Source organism: Ursus americanus, chromosome 12 (genome assembly GCF_024610735.1).
Source record: "Ursus americanus isolate L20-20 chromosome 12, mUrsAme1.1.p, whole genome shotgun sequence".
In the NCBI taxonomy this organism is placed as follows: domain Eukaryota; kingdom Metazoa; phylum Chordata; class Mammalia; order Carnivora; family Ursidae; genus Ursus; species Ursus americanus.
This window is the reverse complement of record NC_142138.1, coordinates 19677150-19697187: the sequence shown is the minus strand read 5'-3', so window position 1 is coordinate 19697187 and position 20038 is coordinate 19677150. Positions and strand designations below refer to the sequence as shown.

The following is a 20038-nucleotide window of genomic DNA, read 5'->3' as shown; positions in this document are numbered from 1 at the left end:
GTCTCTCTACCACCACCATCTATCAGTAGAAAACATTATATTATCAAATTATACATTGGGGTACCTGGGTGGCTCGGTGAGTTGAGCGTCCAACTCTTGGTTTTGGCTCAGGTCATGGTATCAGGGTTGTGAGATTAAGTCTGTGCTCGGCAGAGAGTCTGCTCGAGATTCTCTCCCTCTCTCCCTCTGCCCCTTCCCTCACTCTCTGTGTCTCTCTCTCAAGTAAATAAATCTTTTAAAAAATTATACATCAAATTTTATTATCAGTTTATCTTGCCAAAATCATTTAAAAAAATTTGATCTGAAAAAAAAATTTATTTCCCAATGGAAGTAAGTAAGGCCTTGCTTCTAGCTCTAGATTTTACTTGGACTTTATAGTCTAATTGACTCAGGTTCAAATATCAGTTCCACCACTTGGTAATTTCAACCTTACGCAAATTACTGAATCTCTCACAGCTTCCATTTCCTCATCTGTAAGATGGAGCGAATAATTCCCATCTTTAGGGTTGTGATAAGGGTTAAATGACAAGGTGTATATAAAGTGATTAAAGGTATCTGGTAACTACATTTAATCACTTATATACACCTTGTCATTTAATAAGGTGATCAATATAGATAGAAAGTGGAGTGAAAGTGAGAGAGAAAGAGAGAGAGCACGCAAGCATGAGCAGGGGGAGGTAGGCCCTCCACCGATGAGGGGTTCCATCCAGGACCCCGGGATCATGACCTGAGCCGAAGGCAGATGCTTAACCAACTGAGCCACTCAGGTGCCCCATTAGTAGTAATTTGTATGATTTGGGGCAGAGGATCCAATCGCTAAATGTCATGTTTACTGCAAATCTATTGTCCTGTCTTTACAGGACAGCTGTAAAGATTAAATGAGACAGTGAGTTGAAGTGCTCCGAAAAGTGCTATACAAGCTTTAGGAATCATGAAGTCAGATATAAGTGACTGTTACAGCCAAAGCAGTAAAGTGGCAGATGGAAAGAACCAAAGTGTAGAAAAAAGCTGAGACCATGACCTTCAAACAGTGAAATCAACCTCCAGTTCACTTCTGAGTTTAAAATATCAGTAAAATTATTTTATTAATATGTTTCATGCTGTTTCTGAAATCAATGGTGACTTATTTAACAGTAATCACTAATTTTGTGCACGTATTTTTCATCAATTTACAGACTGACTGGTCTATTTTCAAATTGGCTTTCACACCCTATGTGAGGTGTTAGTTAGACATTGTAAAGGTAAGGAAGTAAGAATATTCCCAAGTAGAAAATAAGTTTTCATTCATATCCCCACTGTAATTTATTAATATTTCTTGTCTAGTGTATTGTACTGAGGTTTCTGGAGCCCCATCTGAGTTTAGTAGACATGGTGCTGCGATTGATTCGTTATGTCTGTCATGGGTATGGGAATGTGAGATGATAGCACATGTCTATGTTCAGATAAGTAACAGATGCTCCTGGTGAAAATAACTTCTAAATTAAATTCCTTTTCATATTTACATACTCAGAATGGTATATTTACTGGGAGAATATTTGAAAATTGTGACAGATTGTATTTTCCAAAGATGGCTAAAAGAGCTCTGTCTCACACGCTCTTCGGCAACGTGACCTTGCCATCCCCCAAGATTAGGTAGAATGTAATTCCTCTGCCCTTGAATCCGGGCTGGCCTGAGTGAGCTGGGCACAACCAGTTGGACAGAGGTACATAGGAAAGGAAAATACAGCTTCTGTCTGGCTTTCTCAGTACACTTGCTCTTGGGAAGCTCCCTCCTAGAAGCTAGCACCACGCTGTGAGAAACTCAAGGCTAAAGAGGTCATGAATAGGAGCAGCAGTCAGCGGTCCCCACTGAATCCAGCCTTTGGGGCTGGGAGCCTCTGGATGATGCCAGCCCCTGAGCATCTGAGTCATTTCCCCAACTGTTCCAGTCTTCTCAGGTGAGGGCCCAGACACCATAGGGCAGACACGCTTTTTCCACTGTGCCCTGATTTCCTGACCACAGAATCCGTGAACATAATGAGACTGTGCAAAAGTTCACCACCACTAGATTTGGGGGTGCTTTGTTTATACAACAATGGTAAACCGGAAAAAGAATCCCGAACACCAAGGCATGGAGGTGGCGGGTCTGCTTTCTCCATCGTGATTGTGAGACTCTGCACAGGCCACGTAAGCTCTCAAAGTTTCTATTTCTTTATCTTGGATAATAATAGTCCTAATCAGAGTACAAGAATGAAGTAAGAAAGCAATGGAGACAGAACTTTTACAAAATAACACTGTCATGAAAGGTAAACAGATTGCTACTCTTCTCTGGCCTTTCCGTCAGCTGGAGAGCAGCACTCTGAGTCACGGAAGACATGCTTTTTGGAAAACAGTTATTAGCCCACACCCCACAAATCCAACTTAATAGATCTAGGTAGAGTCTTCACATTTGGTGAAAACCAAACCAAAGCCCTCAAAAGTTCCCACAGGACAAGCAGGCAGACAGACATGAGACATAACTCTTGCTGGTGGTGACCTCACTTCTTTGGTATAATGCCATGCCACATGGTAAGAATGCCTCTTGATCTCATGAGACGAACCAAGAAGAGCCTCTCCCTCCTCCAGAAGTACATACTGTGTGCCCCAGCAGTGTGAGGCCCAGGGCTGGTGGACCTGCCTTGCTCCATCATGGCTTTCTTCCCATGAATCTGCTCAGAGGCGGTCTTTAGGGCTTGGGCCTGGCTTTCTTGATTCCACTCCTTGAAGAAAAATAACTTCTTCCTATATTCAGGCTAATTTGGTAGAACCCTTCCCCAACTATACCCCCAATTAACTTTTGTAGCAGTGGGAGATAAAATATGTATTAACATTTAAATTAAGTTTTATTCAAAGTGACCTTCACAATGTATCTCCCATCTGCTGCCAGTACCCACCCTGACCCTCTGTCCTGGGTGCTTTCTCACTTTCAACCTCTAAAGGTTAAGGTATTGGCTAAGGTATTCACTAGCTGTGAAAGTTGGTCAACTCATTTGCCACCTGCAAAATGAAGATAATCATACCCCATAGGCTGGCGGGGGGGGGGGGGGGCGGGCAGGGAGTCAGAGCATACAAAAGCATTCTGCCATGCAACTAGATTTCCTTCATTCTTTCCAGAAACTGTCTTTTGAACTTTTGCTATGTGCTGGGCATGGGGTAGATCCTAGGTAAACACTGATGAAAAAACCAGTCCCTGCCTTCTAGGAGCTCCCAGGGCAGTGGGAGAAATGGAAAGTAAACAGGCTATTAACATAGAACATGATAAGTGCCATAAGGAGGGTTCTATAGGAAAACCCAGATTCCCAAACCAGATGTTGCAGGCTCAGCGAAAGCTTCTTGGAGAAAACAGTGTTTAAGCAACAGGCAGGAGTTGGGGGATATGGTGGAGGATGAGATGGAGGAGAAAAGTAATGCAGACAGACAGAAGAGCAGCTACAAAGACATGGAGACAACAGAGCACAGTGTTTCCAGGTGGTTCCACATGTCCTAACTTAAGGCAGAGAACAGAGGACAAGAGTTGGTGGGTAGGCGGCAGGCAGAATACATGGCCTTTCAGGCGACACACACAGGCATTTGGACATTAGCACCGAAATAGCACCTAGCTGATGGCATGGAGAACGGATTAGAGGGGGCGAGCATGGAGGCCGAGGCCATGAGGGGATCTCTGCAGTAATTCAGGCGAGGTGCAGTGACTCCGTTCATAATGGTTGTGATTACTCCTATCACACCTCCCTTGCTGGGGGTTCAGAATGTGAAAGCATGAGGGGTGTGTCTCCCACATGTTGTACTGTGTTTTCTGAAGGAGTCCTATTCAGGAAGGCCAATTTCTGTCTAGCGGCATGGATGACCTGAATGCAGCATGGATGAACTCGGAGGCAGACGAAGCAGAAGGACCAATGCCCCAAAGCCTGGCCTCCCCTGAAATGCAGCGAGCTTGGCCTTTGTTTTCCTTCTCTGAGGAGGGGCCCCTCCCTTGTAAGCCTGGCCATTTTCTGGGCCTGGGGAGCTTCCCTGAACTGGAATCTACTTCTCCAAAATGAAAGCTGCACGCCAAGAGGGAGGGGAAATGTAAAATTTCAGAGTTTAGCCCCAACAGTTCCAACCCCATTTTCTCACTGTAATCCCCACCACGCCCCAGTGAAAACAGGCCTGACTCACAGACCACATCAATCCTGGCTGGCGGGGAAGCTTGGCTGCAGGCCACTGGCTGGCCTCTTAGGGCCCCATTCTCCTGCGTTCCTGGCGGGCACACGTGTTGGGGTGTCTCTCTGGAAGCCACAGACGGAGGAAGGGTGGCCCTCAGCCATGCCCACACCCACCGCTCCATGGCCCCAGCCATCTATCTTACCTCCTCTGAGCATTTAACGCCCACACCTGCAGCCACGTGGGTTCAGGGAAAGCATCTGAAATAGGATCAGGGATGAGGAGGAAACTTATAAAGCCATTCCGGGGGCCACAGCCCTGGGAGTGTCTGCAGCTGATTCAACAGATGGAGAGGCAGGAAAAGGGTCATGGAAAGGCGGTGAGATCCCCACTCAAAATTCCACTTCCACCCCATGGTGGCTGCGAACCGAGGGAAGATTACTCGGGCTTCTGTTCGGCTTCAGCTCTCTCAGCTCTAGAACGAAGAGTAACATCTTGCTCGGAGGGTTACTTGGACGCCTGTAACCCAACACCTGAAACTGAGCAGGTGCTTCGAAAATCTGGATTCCTGCCCCAGGTGCAGCCTATACAACTCAGAAGGCAGTTAGTTATCCGGTACAGTCTCCTATCTGCACTGGACCTCACTCCCTTCGTTAGTCTCACGGGCAGCTGGAGGGCGTAACTGTGCGTTATAACATGTTCTTCCCTTCCCGGGGCATTTCACACTCAATGTAGGTCAATACACATTTCCTGGCTGACTGATACACCCAAGTATCGAGGTCCCAGGGCTGGGGACACCTGGGTGGCTCAGCCTTAGGTTAAGTGTCTGACTCTCGATTTCAGCTCAGGTCATGATCTCAGGGTCCTGAGATCAAGCCCCTCGTCAGTCTCCGCGCTGAGCGTGGAGCCTGCTTAAGATTCTCTTTCCCGGGGCGCCTGGGTGGCTCAGTTGTTGGGTGTCTGCCTTTGGCTTGGGTCATGATCCCAGGGTCCTGGGATTGAGCCCTGTATTGGGCTCCCTGCTCGGTGGGAAGCCTGCTTCTCCCTCTCCCACTCTCCCTGCTTGTGTTTCCTCTCTCGCTGTCTCTCTCTCTGTCAAATAAATAAAATCTTAAAAAAAAAAAAAAAAGATTCTCTCTCCTTCTGCCTGTCCCCCTCCCCTCCTCTCCCCAGCTTGCTCTTTTCCTCTCTAAAAAAAAAAAAAAAAAAAAAAAGGTCCCAGGGCCAGAGGGAGGTGGAGACAACGATGCCAAAATTAACACTCTCTGGCATTCAAGGCACAAAGTATGGCCCTTTAATAAATAAAATACAGGGGCATTGTGCAAATGGAAAAATCTTTCTTTCCCCTGTTAGCAGTGAGTCAATAGAAGGGGCCAAAGTATTGGCTAACCAGGCAGGGCTGAGCTTCACCACCTGGGGGTATGTCACCACTATGCAGTGGTGCGACACCAGGCACATAACCAGACCTCATCTGTAAAATGGGAATATTCAGAGTATCTACCTCCTAGAGTGATTGGGAGCATGGAAAGAGTATGTGGAAAGCACTCAGAACAATGTCTGGTATTTAATGTTCAACAAGTACTCATCTTTGTGAAAGCTCAGTTCTATTTACTGAGCTAGACCCCCTTGTTAAATGGCAACATTGGAAATCTTACCCCAGGGGCCCTGTCCCCTGGAACAGGGAATCCACTCTGGGTGGGGGAGGGGCGCCGAGCTGAGCTGCCTCTCTGGCATAGTGTGTATGGCAAGGTGACTTTGTGGAAATGCCCTGCAAACCATAAAATGCAGTATAAGTATTAATGTTACAGTTTTTGCTTTCCTAATACTTTAAAATCTAGAAACAGTATTATAAGCATAACCCTAGGTCCCACTTACTTGACAACCTACCGTGAGCTAGATAAAGTGACCACTGCTTTGCACAGGGCCACTCACTGAATGTTCTCAATGACTGCATAAAGTAGAATTTTCATCCCGATTTTTTTTTTTTACAATTTTTTTTAAGTAGGCTCCATGTCCAATGAGGGGCTTGAACTCATGACCCTCAGATCAAGAGTCACAACTCCACCGACGGAGCCAGGCAGGTACCCTTTCATCCTGATTTTAAAGATACTGAGAACGTATTCAAACGTGACTCAAAATCTCAGTCAGGATTCAAACTCAGGTCTGTTGGCTACGTTTTTAACTACCACGTTATACTCATGGATTGAATATAAATGTTCTAAGATGGGGCGCTTGGGTGGCTCAGTCAGTTAGGCATCTGCCTTCGGCTCAGGTCAGGATCCCAGGGTCGTGGGATCGAGTCCCACATTGGGCCCCCTGCTCAGCAGGGGAGTCTGCTTCTCCCTCTGCCCCTGCTCTCTCTCTCTCTCTCGCTCACTCTCTCAAAAAAATAAAATCTTAAAAAAAATAAATAATTGTTCTAAGATGAGTAAGATGCCAGTGGGCTCAAGATATCCAGGGAAATGCCAGTAATCCTGCTCTAAGATTCTGGAAGTTCTCCTTCGGTCCCCTCAATAGGCATTATGGTATCTCAACACAAGGCACATGGCCATGCTTTGCTATTTAATATCTCCTGGGGGGGAAAAAAGATCTCCTGAAAATCATCTTGCTTTCCCTCATTCCAAATTAACCATGTTGAGCTTACTTTATCTAACTCAGATGGATCCCAGGCTCAGCTGACCCTGCTATGATCTGAAATTACAGTTCTTGAGTACAAGGATTTTAAACCTAGCTCAGAGAACATTTTGTCTTCTAGCTAGGACATCCAAACAAAATACAATACTTCTTTTTTTTTTTTAAGAAAATCTATTTTCTTTCTGAAAGTGAGAGAGCATTTTGCAGTTAAGAAAAAAAAAAGACATCAAGAAATAGTGGCTTATTTTGCTTTAATATCCCAAAATATTTGTGTGGGACTATGTTGCAAAACAAGGCAGAAATCTGTAGACAAGTACGTCTCACTCTGAGGAAAGAACTGATTGGAGAAAAGGCACCAGAAATTGCATTTTGCTGGAGCACATGTAAACAGTTAATGGGGGAAAGAATTCACCAGAGAGAAAGGAACTTGCACTGTCATTTCATTGGCACACCCTAAGCATGAGAAATGGCCTCACTAGCTGATGTTCAACCTCCATCTCACACATTGTAGACAACAGAAGCTGGTGCTGGGGAGACAAATACCTGCACAGCAGCAGGGCCTAAGGGCACGGAAAGGGAGGTACATTAGCAAAAGCCCCTGGGTCCTCTTTCACTCTTTCCCACATGGCATCTCAACTGGCAGTGTCGCACTAGTGTGCCATCCATCAACAACTAGTTAGTGGAAAAACCAAATCCTAAAAAGCCTGGGTGGATACATTTTGTTTGTGTCCATGCTCTTCAATCAGATGACTTGGAGGGTCCTGGGGTAGAGGGACGTACCACATCTGGCTGTCTTCTTAGGTGATAACGGTGGGCGCAGTGCGTCCCGTCCTCTCCTGGAGTTGGGACACCTTCAGGGCAATGGAAATAAGGGGGGCCAACATGACCTGAGGGAGACACAAAGAGAAACTTTCCCATTACTTTCTCTAGACACAGATCCATAGCTCTAGCCCTCAGATGGCCTCCAAGACCCACATGTCTGACTGCCTCCTCCCACATCCCAAAGGTTCCTCAAACTCTGTAAATCTAAGCACAAAGATGTGTTCTTTCCCCTAAAATCAGCTTCCAGCATTCCCCATCTCAGTGACTCAACACCACAGTCTATGGTCTAAAGCTAATGAATAACTAAGGTTACTCTTGCCCCCTTCCTCTCCCACATTCCCCTTTTCCAATCTATTAGCAAGCCTAAGTGGCTTTTACCTTCTATGTATCCCTCAGCGGGTGCCATTTCTCTCCAACCTGGGGCCATAGATCTCGCTAAATCAACGTTCTCTTTCTCACCTGGAACAATAGTGCCTCCACTTCCACTTCTGCCCACATGTCCCCAAAGAGATCTTTTCAAAATGCAACACCACCACCCTCCCAACTACCTCTCACTTAGGGGAAAAAATAAAAGAATTCTGTTGTTGCAGGATAATGTAACATAAGTATTTTACAAATATATTTATAAATATAAATAATGTTTAATATTTTTTAATCAAAAAAAATTTTTCAACACTTATCTAGTTGAACTGCTCATGTCACAGATGAAGAAACTGATATCCAAAAAGATGAAGTTTAACCAAAGGACTCAAGGGCAGAGCCAAGAATAGTTCATTTCCTACTGCCCTCTGTTGCTTTCCCTCACCTTCGTCTTCACCAAATCCTGACTGCTGGATGAAAGCTGGAGAAGCAACTCCACGCACTGACCACACCACCTGCCATTCCCCCTGGGGCTCCAACAGTCCCAGAAAGTGCTGAGGCTGAAGGCCAGCAACCCCAGAGTAAGGGAAGGCATCTCCTAGCTGGAACGGTGACACATCTAGGCACAGTGGGCACCTCACACCCTTCAGAGCCCTCCCACCTCCCTCCCCACTTCCCTTCCACCTCCTGAGGACTCTGGTTCCAAGAAACTTATCTTTCATTCATTCGTTATATCTACCATGTGCCCTGTATTAAAACAAAGAACACAACTTCCTTCTTCTTTTCCTCTTGTTCTATTATTCTGTGGGTCTATACTGCAGACACCATCGCCTTTGGTTTAAGTTTTAGGGATACCTATAGCATGACAGATATCTGGCAATGACTGAAACTGGAGTCCGGCCACAGTAAAAAATGTAAAAGTGAAGCATCCTTTTACTCCCTCTTTTTGTAATAAAAACAAACTGTAAGAGCCACATGTTCTCAAAAGCTAATCCTATGTGCCAGGCGCAATGTTTAGAATTTTGCATCCCTTGTCTCCTTAAATCCCTAGAATAACTCTAAGCGGAGGTGATGTAGTATTAGGTAGTATTCTCCCAGGAAACCAAGGCTCAGAGCACTGAAACGACTTGCCCGCAGACACACAGCTACTCAGGTGGCAGGAAATGAATTGAAAACAAGAGCTTTCTAAATCCAAAATTTATGCTCAAAACTGCTATGCCAAGGCCTTCCAAATGAGTTTCCTTGGATTTTAATTAGGTGTTAGAAGAAAAGAGGCTTTGTGGAATAATAATCATGGTGAAATGCCACTTAAACAGGAGTCTTCACTGTAAGTTTTCTCAGAGCCCTTAAGGTGCAGTGTGGGTTACAAATCCTGAAGAAGGGGTTAATGGACCACAACAGCTCCTACACATTTTTGATTGTGAAACTCTCATTGGGGAGCATTTGTCAAGACCATTGTGTGAGGAACAAACAAGGTGAAAGTTCCCTGTGTGTCACTGTCTCCCCTTGGCTCCTCCCCTGGGGTGGCTGTCCTCCAAGTTCTCTGCCCCACCACTGGCTCCACGGTCCCTCCTCACTCTGACATACTTCTGGAGACCCTTAGGGTAGGGCTGGGAGCCCTAACCACCAGGCTGCAAGTCTTCAGACTCTTCACATAGACCTTTGTTGCTGGGTCATGAAACTCTGCCCTACCACCAAATCTAGAACCAGCGTGTGCTCTTCCAGAACAGGCGATCAGACCAAGCAAAGTGGCAAATGACCAGTGACAGACCACAATGCCAGAAAAGGGGCTGATTTAAAGGTTAGTTATCCTGACTCTGCTGCTCACCAGGCATGTGACCCTATTAGCTGCCACTTAACCTTTCACTGTCTGTCTCTTTATCTGCAGTAGGGATAATAATAGTCTACCTCATTTGAGACTTCAGTGAGTATATCCATTTGGGTAATGGGTTTAGAACAGAGCTTGGCAAAGAGAAAATACTGAGATAATGGTTAGCTATTACTGTTGTTATGATGTACTGAAGGAGACTTGACAAACACGTGTGTTTGACCATTTAATAAACGGGCTGTGATAACACAGACTCAGTGCAACCACTATCATTTCCTCCAACGGAAAGAACTCGTCAGGGCACAGGGCTTGGACATTACCTGGGGGTCCTGGTAGATCTTGGCAATGTCCTTCTCATAGCTGTCAATGTACAGTCGAATGGTGGCCCCTGCGCTCCCGGTGCCGCTCAGTCGAAAGATGATTCGAGAACCATCTGCAAAAATGAGCCGCAAGCCCTGGAGAAGGTAAGTAGAGATGTTTTTCCCACTTGCTGGAAAGGAAACTGAAGGCGGGCAAATTACAAGGGATTCGTCTGGAGATCTAATTTCATCCATACTTGATCAATTGGAGAATTAGATCCTTGATAAATGGCAGCAGTTAAGTCCCATGTGTCAGCCGTGGTCAGCCTGTCACTGCATCCAGCCAAAGAGGGCTGAGCTCATGGGCAGAGAAGCATTCCCAGGGTCAGGTGGGAGATCTGATCCGGGGTGCCAGGGGTGCTGGATGACATAGGCCTGCCCTCCCCTCCTCTCCCCACTGGTCCCTGTAATTTATGGACTAACCATTCCAGTTTGAAGCCTAATAAATAAGTAAACAAATGAGTCGCTAGATGCAGAAATTTGATCCCCAGATCAGGAGGAAAACATGGACAGAACGGGCTGAAACCAGAGCAGAAGAGATTCCAGAAAGATGAGAGGAAGAACTCTTTGCAAAACACCAACAGAGAGCTTCAAACAGAGAACTTGAGGCCAATGCCCCAGATGAAGCTGGCTATTCCCAACCTAGCAAGCAGGATCCAGTGATCACTCTCCCCTTGATGCCTGAGGACTCAAAGTGGGGTCCATGTGGGCGCCACGTCAAACCCATGCCCCCAGCCCCCTGCTGCCTTCTTCTTTCCCTCCCTGGCAGTATCTCTCGTCCTCAATAATCTTCTTTCTTCAGGGGACTTGAGGTTGTAGACTCTTGGGTAGATATTCTGCCACCCGAGGTAGGAAGGTTCAGCAAGACAGTTATCTGAGAACTCTCTAGTCTTTGCGAGCCTGTCATTCTTTTATACAAAGAAGAACTTCACATAAAGGCAAAGACCAACCAGAAGGAGAGATACGGCTCCTCAGCTGCTATTTGTCACCAAATCCCATCCAGTATTTAACCGTGCCATTTGGCAGTGAAGACAGCAGGTGAAATGCACACAGTACCTTCCTGATTCCATCATCATGGGGAGGATACAGGTAACTCCCATTTACCATTTCTTGCTTCTAGAAACATACCAGCTTGGTCAACTTCTCCCACAGCTTTAACTTGAAGCTTCTAAATTCTTTCCACTTGATGGTAGACGCAATATCTACTTCAGAAGATTCTCCCTCCTCCCTGGCCCTCCATCTAAATGCTCAGACTTTCTGATTATAGAATGTGAAGCTGTTGAGTTCTTCCTCACAGAGTGCAGAGAACAGCACCCGTGTCCATGCCGACACCCTTCCCACACACACCTCAGCTCCCTCCGCTCCCTCCTCACAGATGCTGGGCGCAGCACAGAGTTGGGGGTTATTTTCCCTAACTGCCCGTTTTCTCTCTGAAGGCTTCTCTACAAAAACTTCCACTCTGCTCTACCATCCTCTGGACCCCACTCTCCCCTCTTCCATACCCACCTCCTACCTACTCCTGGCCTCTCTTTTTCTAATTATCTCAGATGTCGCTTACAATCACCTGTGCTGGACCCAGAGTTCTCACAGAGGGTGAACGGGCATAGGGAAGAAAGCCCACTGTGCTAATATTTTGAGGATGGGAGACTCCTGGCGCAGAGGGTCACTGTGGCCACGCTCCAACCACCCGTCCACTGCCTGCTCTCCAGAAAGATACTAAATCAATCCTGTGGTCCATCCCCTTCAAAGCTGTCAGCTGCCTTGAGAAGGACCAGGCCAAAAATGTGGGTCTATCAGGAAAAAGCAAACCGGAAGGCTGTAAAAGAATTTTCATCTCCTTCTTTATTTTTAGTGGTGAGTCCATCCTGTGACAACAGCAGAACCAGTGAGAGGGCCCCGGGCCCTGGGTGTTTGTGAGAAGCCTGGACAAGGGCCAACCCAACCTGCAGTCTTGGGTCCCTGGCACCCAACGAGGGAAACCCTAACAGCTCTGTCTCCATCCAGACATGGTCCAGGTTCTCAACTGTGACGTCTTGCTACACACTGCTGTGTTAGGACTGGCTGCATGTCACGTGCTGAAGATAGTAACAGCTAACATTTCTAAGTCTCGAATGCCTCATCAATTTTTTTCTTTTTTTTAGAAATTAGAACATACCAGAGAAATGTCTATGATAATGCCACCCTCGTGGCTGGCATTCTGCTATCACCTCCTGAGAGAAAAAAGGGGACTGGCAACTACGGCAGTAGTTCACCTTTTCAGCTTTAGATTCTAGGGCTCCTTTTTGCACACATATTCAATACAATGTCTTGCGCTGAATTCTGGAGGATGTAAAAACCCTCTGAAGCAGAGGCTAAGAATCCCAGAATGAGGGCATAGGGGAGTACATAGAACCAGGGCAAATCCCATTTTCCCTACGAGTATATTTGCAAGTTATGTGTGACCCGGCAGAAAGCTGCAACCGTAAAAACAAACAAACAAACAAACAAACAAACAAACAAAGGGCAGCAAAGGAGAAATGATTAAGCATTTCTTTTTTCTCTTGAGATTTCAGAGATGAAGTCCTGAGGCCTCTCTCCCAATACACATAAATCTGTTCCTACCTGATTCCTTGAAATGCTTCCATCCACCGGATCACTGTATTCAAAGTTATCAATTTTCTCCACGGTGTAAACTTTGTCACCCACTGAGAACTGCTTCCCCACGAAGGAGCGATCAGATATCAGGGCCTCCAAGTCCTTCATCATTTTGTTGGCACCCTCGGCCTCCACCTCCTCATAATCGTACCTACAAGAAGTCACAAAGGTGGGGCCCACACGCTGACTTTGAATCACCCTGAGGTAGATTACCACTTTCTTCATCATTTGTTTGCCCCCCCCCCAAACTACCTAACTTCAGAAGAAGCTGGCAAAAGGCTGAGCTTGTCTATCTCTGGGGAGGGAGCGGGTCAGGGATGAAAGGAAGGCTTTGCAAGATTTCAGGGAAGGGTTAGGAGCTTCTGAATAAGCAGAAAACTCCCATCTTGGCTTTTCTACAGAATAAGCTCTAGAAGCTTCAAAGGCTTTTGAGAGATTCTATCTAACATTTAATCACCTCATCCTGAGGAGGTAGAATTAAATGCAATGTTATCTCTAGAGGACTCCGCATCAAGAAGCATATGAGTCAGGCACTTCTCTTTCAAACTCCTAGAGCTTCTTTGGGATAAATGCTGGGACAGTTCCCAGTCTGGGATCTGCCTGAGGCTGCTATTTTGGCGAAGGAGAGTTGCAGTCTCCACAGGAGCTTCCTAAAGTGATGCCAAATTTTCACTGACCAGACAGAAGGGCCAAACCCTAACACTTTACATCTAAAACACCTCTGTCCTTTCAACAAGGGTGGATTCTGGTCCAAAGTGCTTTGGATTCACCCTGACGGAGGAGGCCTGGTATAGACGCAAAAGGGTCAAAGCCAAAAAAAAAAAAAAAAAAAAATCACAAAAGAAATTCTATGACTGTTGTTATTACTCCAAGACTTGCTCTCGACTTCTTCCTATGAAGTTAAAGACTCTGACAGGTGGCTTTTCTTGATCTAGTAGCACACAACCTCTTGAGAGAGTTATTTTTTAGAGGCTCAAGACAGCAGAGTCTATATTTATTTGTGATAGTGAAACAAATATGATATGTGCAAGATGACACCTCTGAGACATGAGAAATACTGGGGAATTAAGGCCAACCTGTTCTGGCTCCAGGATTCTATGAATCAAGGACAACCGTCCCCTTAATCATGAAGTCAGCTCTTTCCCCTAGTTAACATGATAAACAGAAATTACAACCAGGTGTTTGTGCTTTACATCTGTGACCTTTGGGTATTTGAGGGAAGCGCTCTATAAATCCTAGGCACAGAGGGGTATCACGGAAAGATCTGGACTTCGGCATCAGAACGAGTTCGAACCTAGCTCTATCGATTATTATGAGCAAATGGCTTCATCTCACAGAATCTCAGCTGCCTCATCACTAACTGTTTTGAGGCCGACATGAAACAATGCGTGCAAAGTGCCTAGAACTTCTGTTAGGTAAACGGAGGGTACGATGGAGTCTTAACTAACTAGAAATGCAGCTTCTAGGGACTTTATTTGCAATACTTAGTTAGCAGTTATTTGAAATTAATACAAATATGTTAAAACGGTTTTTAGATGGAGACTTTTAACTGATTCAAGAGTGACCCCTTCTCTGAAAAAGCCTCCTAGCCTTATTCCATTCTGGCTACTATTCACTTGTTAACTCGTTCATTTATTCATTCAAAGCATATTTACAGTGTTACTAGGAGTGAGGTGTTTGGTGATACCATGAAGCACAGACACAGACGTGGTCCTGCCTTCATGACACTCTAGGCTCTAGAGAGTTCATGACTGCTGTTCTGAATTACCAGGTTTTTCTGGTTCTTAGAAGGTAAAGATACTTGCCTTGGTTCCCAGGACTATTGTTGCGGTACCGTGTGACAGTTATTACTTATACCTTCCTCAAAAGAATGACTTGAGGGAGAAAGACAGCAATGAACTTCTCGAAAGTTGGTAAGAGGATTCTGAGTAAGGAGGCTGAGTTGCTTAAGGTTTAATTCTTGCATGACTATCCAGAGATCATGGACTATTCAATCTGTGACATATTTTTTAAATTCCCTAATCTGGGGCGCCTGGGTGGCATAGCGGTTAAGCATCTGCCTTCGGCTCAGGGCGTGATCCCGGCGATCTGGGATCGAGCCCCACATCAGGCTCTTCTGCTATGAGCCTGCTTCTTCCTCTCCCACTCCCCTGCTTGTGTTCCCTCTCTCGCTGGCTGTCTCTATCTCTGTTGAATAAATAAATAAAATCTTAAAAAAATAAAAAAATAAAAAAATAAATTCCCTAATCTAACTACCTATTTTATAGAAAAGGCAACTGAGGCCCAAAGAAATTATATCTATGCATTTCTTACCAGTGAGCAATTCATCTACTCTCCTTTTTCTCATATTTCCTTTCAATAATTAGAATAGTGAGGTCTAGGAAAAATTCTGTTAGATTTTTACACCTATCAGGGGAAAGGCAAATTGGAATTAGCAAAAAGCACTACTCGAAAAAAAAAATATTAATGCCTTTTAAAAACAGAAGTATGCATGGCAAAGAAGAATTACTATGTATTCTAAGTATTTTGTTCACTGCTGAATCCCCAGTGCCTGGCAGAAAGTAGGCACACAGTCAATATTTACTGAATCAATGAATGAAGTATTGACAAGTATGCAGCCTTTGGGGACCTATTTTAATGAGTCAGAAAAGTTGATTTAGACTAAGCATAATTGTTTCCATAAATTCAGAAAAAAAAAGTTTCCATACTTTGAGTGCCCTAGAGTTTATAAAACACTTTCAGACTCATATTTCATTTAATCCACTCAATGGCAGACTGTTATTTCCATTTCTACAAATGAGAAAAATAAGTACAGTTTTCTGTTAGAGAGAGGTTAAATGACTTCCCAGTGCACTAAGGGGCAGAAATAAAATTCTAATCCATTCTTCTGAGTCCAAATCCAACACAATTATCATGTCCACCTGCAGGTACATTTAAAAGTCTTACAAAACATTTATTCTTTTGAATATGTTAACTACATTTTTTAAGCCTTGTTCTTTATGGCTAACATAAAAGGTGACCCTGACTGAATTATTTCAAAATCCCTCAATTTGTAGAGGCTAGATGAACTAGGGTTTTATTATCACTTGAGAGACATGAAAAAATCTGTACACATGGGAACTCTCTCTTGCCGCTTCCCCACCCTACCTCTGCACTCCAGCCAGGCTGTGACTTACCTGGTGAAGAAATTCCGGCCATACTTTTGCCAGTGATCTTTGAGAATGTCCTCCACACTCTGTTTGCGGGTGGCTAGAATGGATAGCCAAGCGAGGACAGCCCAGAGTCCATCTTTCTCACGGATGTGGTCAGAACCTGGCCGGGGGGCAGCAAGCAGCTATAAGAAATGTGATTGCTCCAAAACATTTGGGAATAAACTTAACAGTAAACATGCAGACCCAACCAAAAAAGTCATAAAACTTTACTGAGGAACTTGACTACATGGAAGGAACCACATATGGAACAAAGCAACATAATACCAAAAAGAAGCTGACGCTTCCCAAAGTGATTTAGATATTTTTGGCTAATGCCAATAAAAATGTCAGTGGAATAATTCAGTGAAACTTGATATATCAATTATAAAGTATAAATGTGAACAGAAAAAAAAACAAACAACAGAAGAACATGGCCATTATAAATATTCAATAATTAAAAGCCTGGCACCTTGATGGAACAAAAGAGAGCATCTAGAAAGAGACCCAAACACATATGTGACTTGAATATATGATAAGGGTGTCACTTCAAGGCTGCAGGAAAAGAATGAATTACTTTTTAAGTAGTATTTAGATATCTAGCTAGACAGTTGGAAAAAATTCAGTTTTTTCCCCCATACCAAAAAGATTTCCAGATACATTACACATTCAAATATAAAATCTGAAAACCTTTAAATCCTCAAAGACATATATAAATAAAAGGTATATACAAGTATAAATATAATATAAATATACAATATAAATGTAATAGAAAATATATATTTTTTTTAAGTCTTGGGGATGGCAAATACAGGTAAATTCAGAATTCATAAAAGAAAAAAAATCTATGTATTTGTCTACTAAAAAAATTATCATTTCTATCAGCAAAACAGCTATAGATAAAAGCAAAAGGCCATTGGCAAACTTAAAAAAAAACACATCTGCAATATAAAGTAGATGTTTAATGCACCTCAATAGAGAAAAAATTTACATATTAATAAGAAAAAAGCAAAACCTCAATAGAAAAATAGGCCAAGGATATAAATAGACAGTCACCAAAGAATAAATACAGGTACCCAATTACATAAGAAGCTAGCATTATTTTTTAAAAAACAAATTAAAGTTAAAGCCACATAAGAAACTACTACTTGCTTGAGAAATGGCCACAGATTTTAAAACGAGAATACCTAGGATCAGGAGAGGTATAAGGGAAATGGGATTCTAGCATGCTGCTGCGGGGAGAGGTACAATCTTCTGGAGGGCAAATTCGGAAAAAGTCTCAAAGCCTTAAAAATGGACCTACTTGTGGATCCAGCAACTCCAGTCTAGGACATCTTTCTTTAACCAAAAGGGATTTGTTTAAATCAACTATGGCACATCTGTCCCCTTCTAAGGTACTTGCTAAAATCTTTACCAAAACTAAAAAACTGACGCCTCTGGATGTGCTTATGTGCATGGAGACCCTTTTCCAAGAACTGATATGGGACCACAACTTTCCTTTGCAGCCCTTAACTTCCTTATTCTCAGAAAAAACACCACACACGGACCATACGGAGTGCCACTTTCTGACTTCTGAACAGGACTCAATACAATCCCTCTCCCATAATGCTGTGCACTTTATCATGCCTTGAATTCTTTTTTTTTTTTTTAAGATTTTATTTATTTATTTGACAGAGAAAGAAAGAGCACAAGCAGAGGGAGCAGCAGGCAGAGAGAGAGGGAAAAGCAGGCTCCCCGCTGAGCAAGGAGCCTGATGCGGGACTGGATCCCAGAACCCTGGGATCACGACCTGAGCTGAAGGCAGCCACTCAACCAACTGAACCACCCAGGTGTCCCCAGGCCTTGAATTCTCTAAGTGACAGTGTGCCCTTCTTGACTTCCCACGGGGTAGTATTCTTCTTAGAACATCAGAGTATCTCACAATGCTGGCTGTGTAGTAGGCATGAGTTAAGTTTGTTCCCTTCCTCTTTTCATCCTTTTAGACCCAACTCAAATGTCCTCTCCTGTCTGGAACTAGGCCCAGGCTTCCCTAAGCAGTTACCAGCTACGTTCTCTTTCTTCTCCCATAGCGACCTGCTCAGCGTCTCTGCTGGGGTGCCATACTCCTCGATCATCTATTTATGAGCCTTCCACCCCATTTCTCACCTATTTCTTAGAGACATCTCTTATCTATCCTTATCACTAAGTCTGGTGACTAGAATAGCACACAGAATAGGTAAACAACCGTACAGGAGTGCAATGAACGAGTTTATCAGTTAATTAATCGACTACAACATTTTCTCTTTCTCTTTTTGGCTCATAAAAACACACAATTTTTTTTTCAAAAGATCTTCTCTTCAATAAAATACCACTTTTAGAGACCATAGTTCTCAGAACCTGGAAGCCAACAAACCTGGAGATATTAGGCAATACTTTTATGGAGCAGTTTATGTAACAAATTTTTGGTTTACCTAATTTCATTATCTATGGACTTTTATTTACCTGTATTGCTATCTCAAGGAACAGAAATTAGCTTGCTGGCCCTTACAGCGTTTGCAAATGATATTTTGGCAATAGTTCACCCTGAGCAGCAAGATTCTGGCAGCTTCCCTTATATATTGAGAATTCATGACAAAAGTATACAGCTTAGAATTATTTGTCTGTGCTCCCATGGGTATTTTTCTTCCTTCCTTCTTTTTTTCCCCCTTTTCTTCTTATTTTGTATTTATTTATTTCTTTAGGCTAGACTGAAAGCATAAGGGGCGGTGTCCCTTTGTGCTTTTCCTGTTCTAAGTAAAGAATACCACTTTTTCTTTTATGAGGAAATGAAAACAAAATCTAAAAATCTTACCCAAGTCTGACCAAGTTACTTGGAGATAACTAAATCACACACCTAATATCATCAACAAAATATCTGCCTTGGATAACATACACAAATATTCTATTCCATTTGCAAGATCCCTAGTCTCTGGAAATTCTGACTACTCTCACTATTCACCTTCATGTAATCAAAACTCTAGGTAATTCTAATACTCAGAAAGTCTGGGTACATTTCTTTTTTTGTTTTTTGTTTTGTTTTTGTTTTTTCAAGATTTACTTCTTTTATTTGAGAGAGGGAGAGAGAGAGAGCTAGAAAAGTGGGGGGGCAGAGGGAGAGAATCTCAAGCAGACTCCCTGCTGAGTGCAGAGCTCAACGTGGGGCTCAATCCCAGGACCCTGAGATCATGACCTGAGCTGAAATCAAGAGTCAGATGCTCAACCAACTGAGCCACCCAGGTGCCCTAAAAACCTGGGTACATTTCATTTTCTTTAGGATTCTGATGAATAATGACAAGCTAAGAGTAAAAAAAAAAAAAAAAAAAAGACAATGGTGTCTGTGTGTGTGTTTCTAAAGTTGCTGCTTTTGCAGTAAGGGCAGTTGTGTTTCAATGGAAGATGCTTTATATTTAAGAGTCACAAAACCCTGGGGCGCCTGGGTGGCTCAGCTGGTTAAGCGTCTGCCTTCGGCTCAGGTTGTGATCCCAGGGAGATGGGATCGAGCCCCCCTCTGGGTTCCTGCTCAGCAGAGTCTGCTTCTCCCTCTGCTGCTCCCCCTGCTGTGCTCTCTCGCTTTCTCTGTCAAATAGATAAATAAAATTTAAAAAAAAAAAAAAAGAGTCATGAAACCAGAATCTGAAACTCTGTTATTTATTAGCTTACCTTTTCCAAGCCTCAGTTTCCTTGACTGTAAAATGGGGATAATGTTACCTTTCTCACACAATTGTAAGACTTACTGTGATAGAGGGTAGAAATATTTTATGAACTGTTAAGTACTATATAAATGCAAAATACCATTACGGATAAGGGAAAAATAAGAAACTTTTGGGGGGAAATGAGTGCTTTCCTCTACCTTATTAAGCTTTCAAATATAATGTCTCTTAATTGTATACATTGGTGAAGAAAATGGAATATAACCCAGATGCTCTTTTCTCTGGGCAGTGGCATTACAGCATTTTCCTCTTCTTCCTCATCTAATTTTCCTATTATGAATGTGAATTACTGGTATCACTTTCTTTAATTTAAAAAAGGAAAAGAAG

At 43.5% G+C, this 20038-nt stretch overlaps 1 protein-coding gene across 2 annotated transcripts in view; it reads right to left on the bottom strand.

Moving 5' to 3' along the window:
• Positions 1-7026: 7026 nt before the first annotated feature.
• The window catches only part of PGM1 (phosphoglucomutase 1), a 61539-nt gene continuing 48527 nt past the window's right edge, over positions 7027-20038 (bottom strand). For both annotated transcript variants that reach the window (XM_045802168.2, XM_045802167.2), the window contains exons 8-11: positions 15972-16107; positions 12763-12946; positions 10123-10257; positions 7027-7679 (exon numbers count right to left, since the gene is read on the bottom strand). In XM_045802168.2, the coding sequence (XP_045658124.2) occupies positions 7590-7679; positions 10123-10257; positions 12763-12946; positions 15972-16107 (545 nt within the window). In that variant the 3' untranslated portion in view covers positions 7027-7589. The remainder of the gene's footprint in view (positions 7680-10122; positions 10258-12762; positions 12947-15971; positions 16108-20038) is intronic.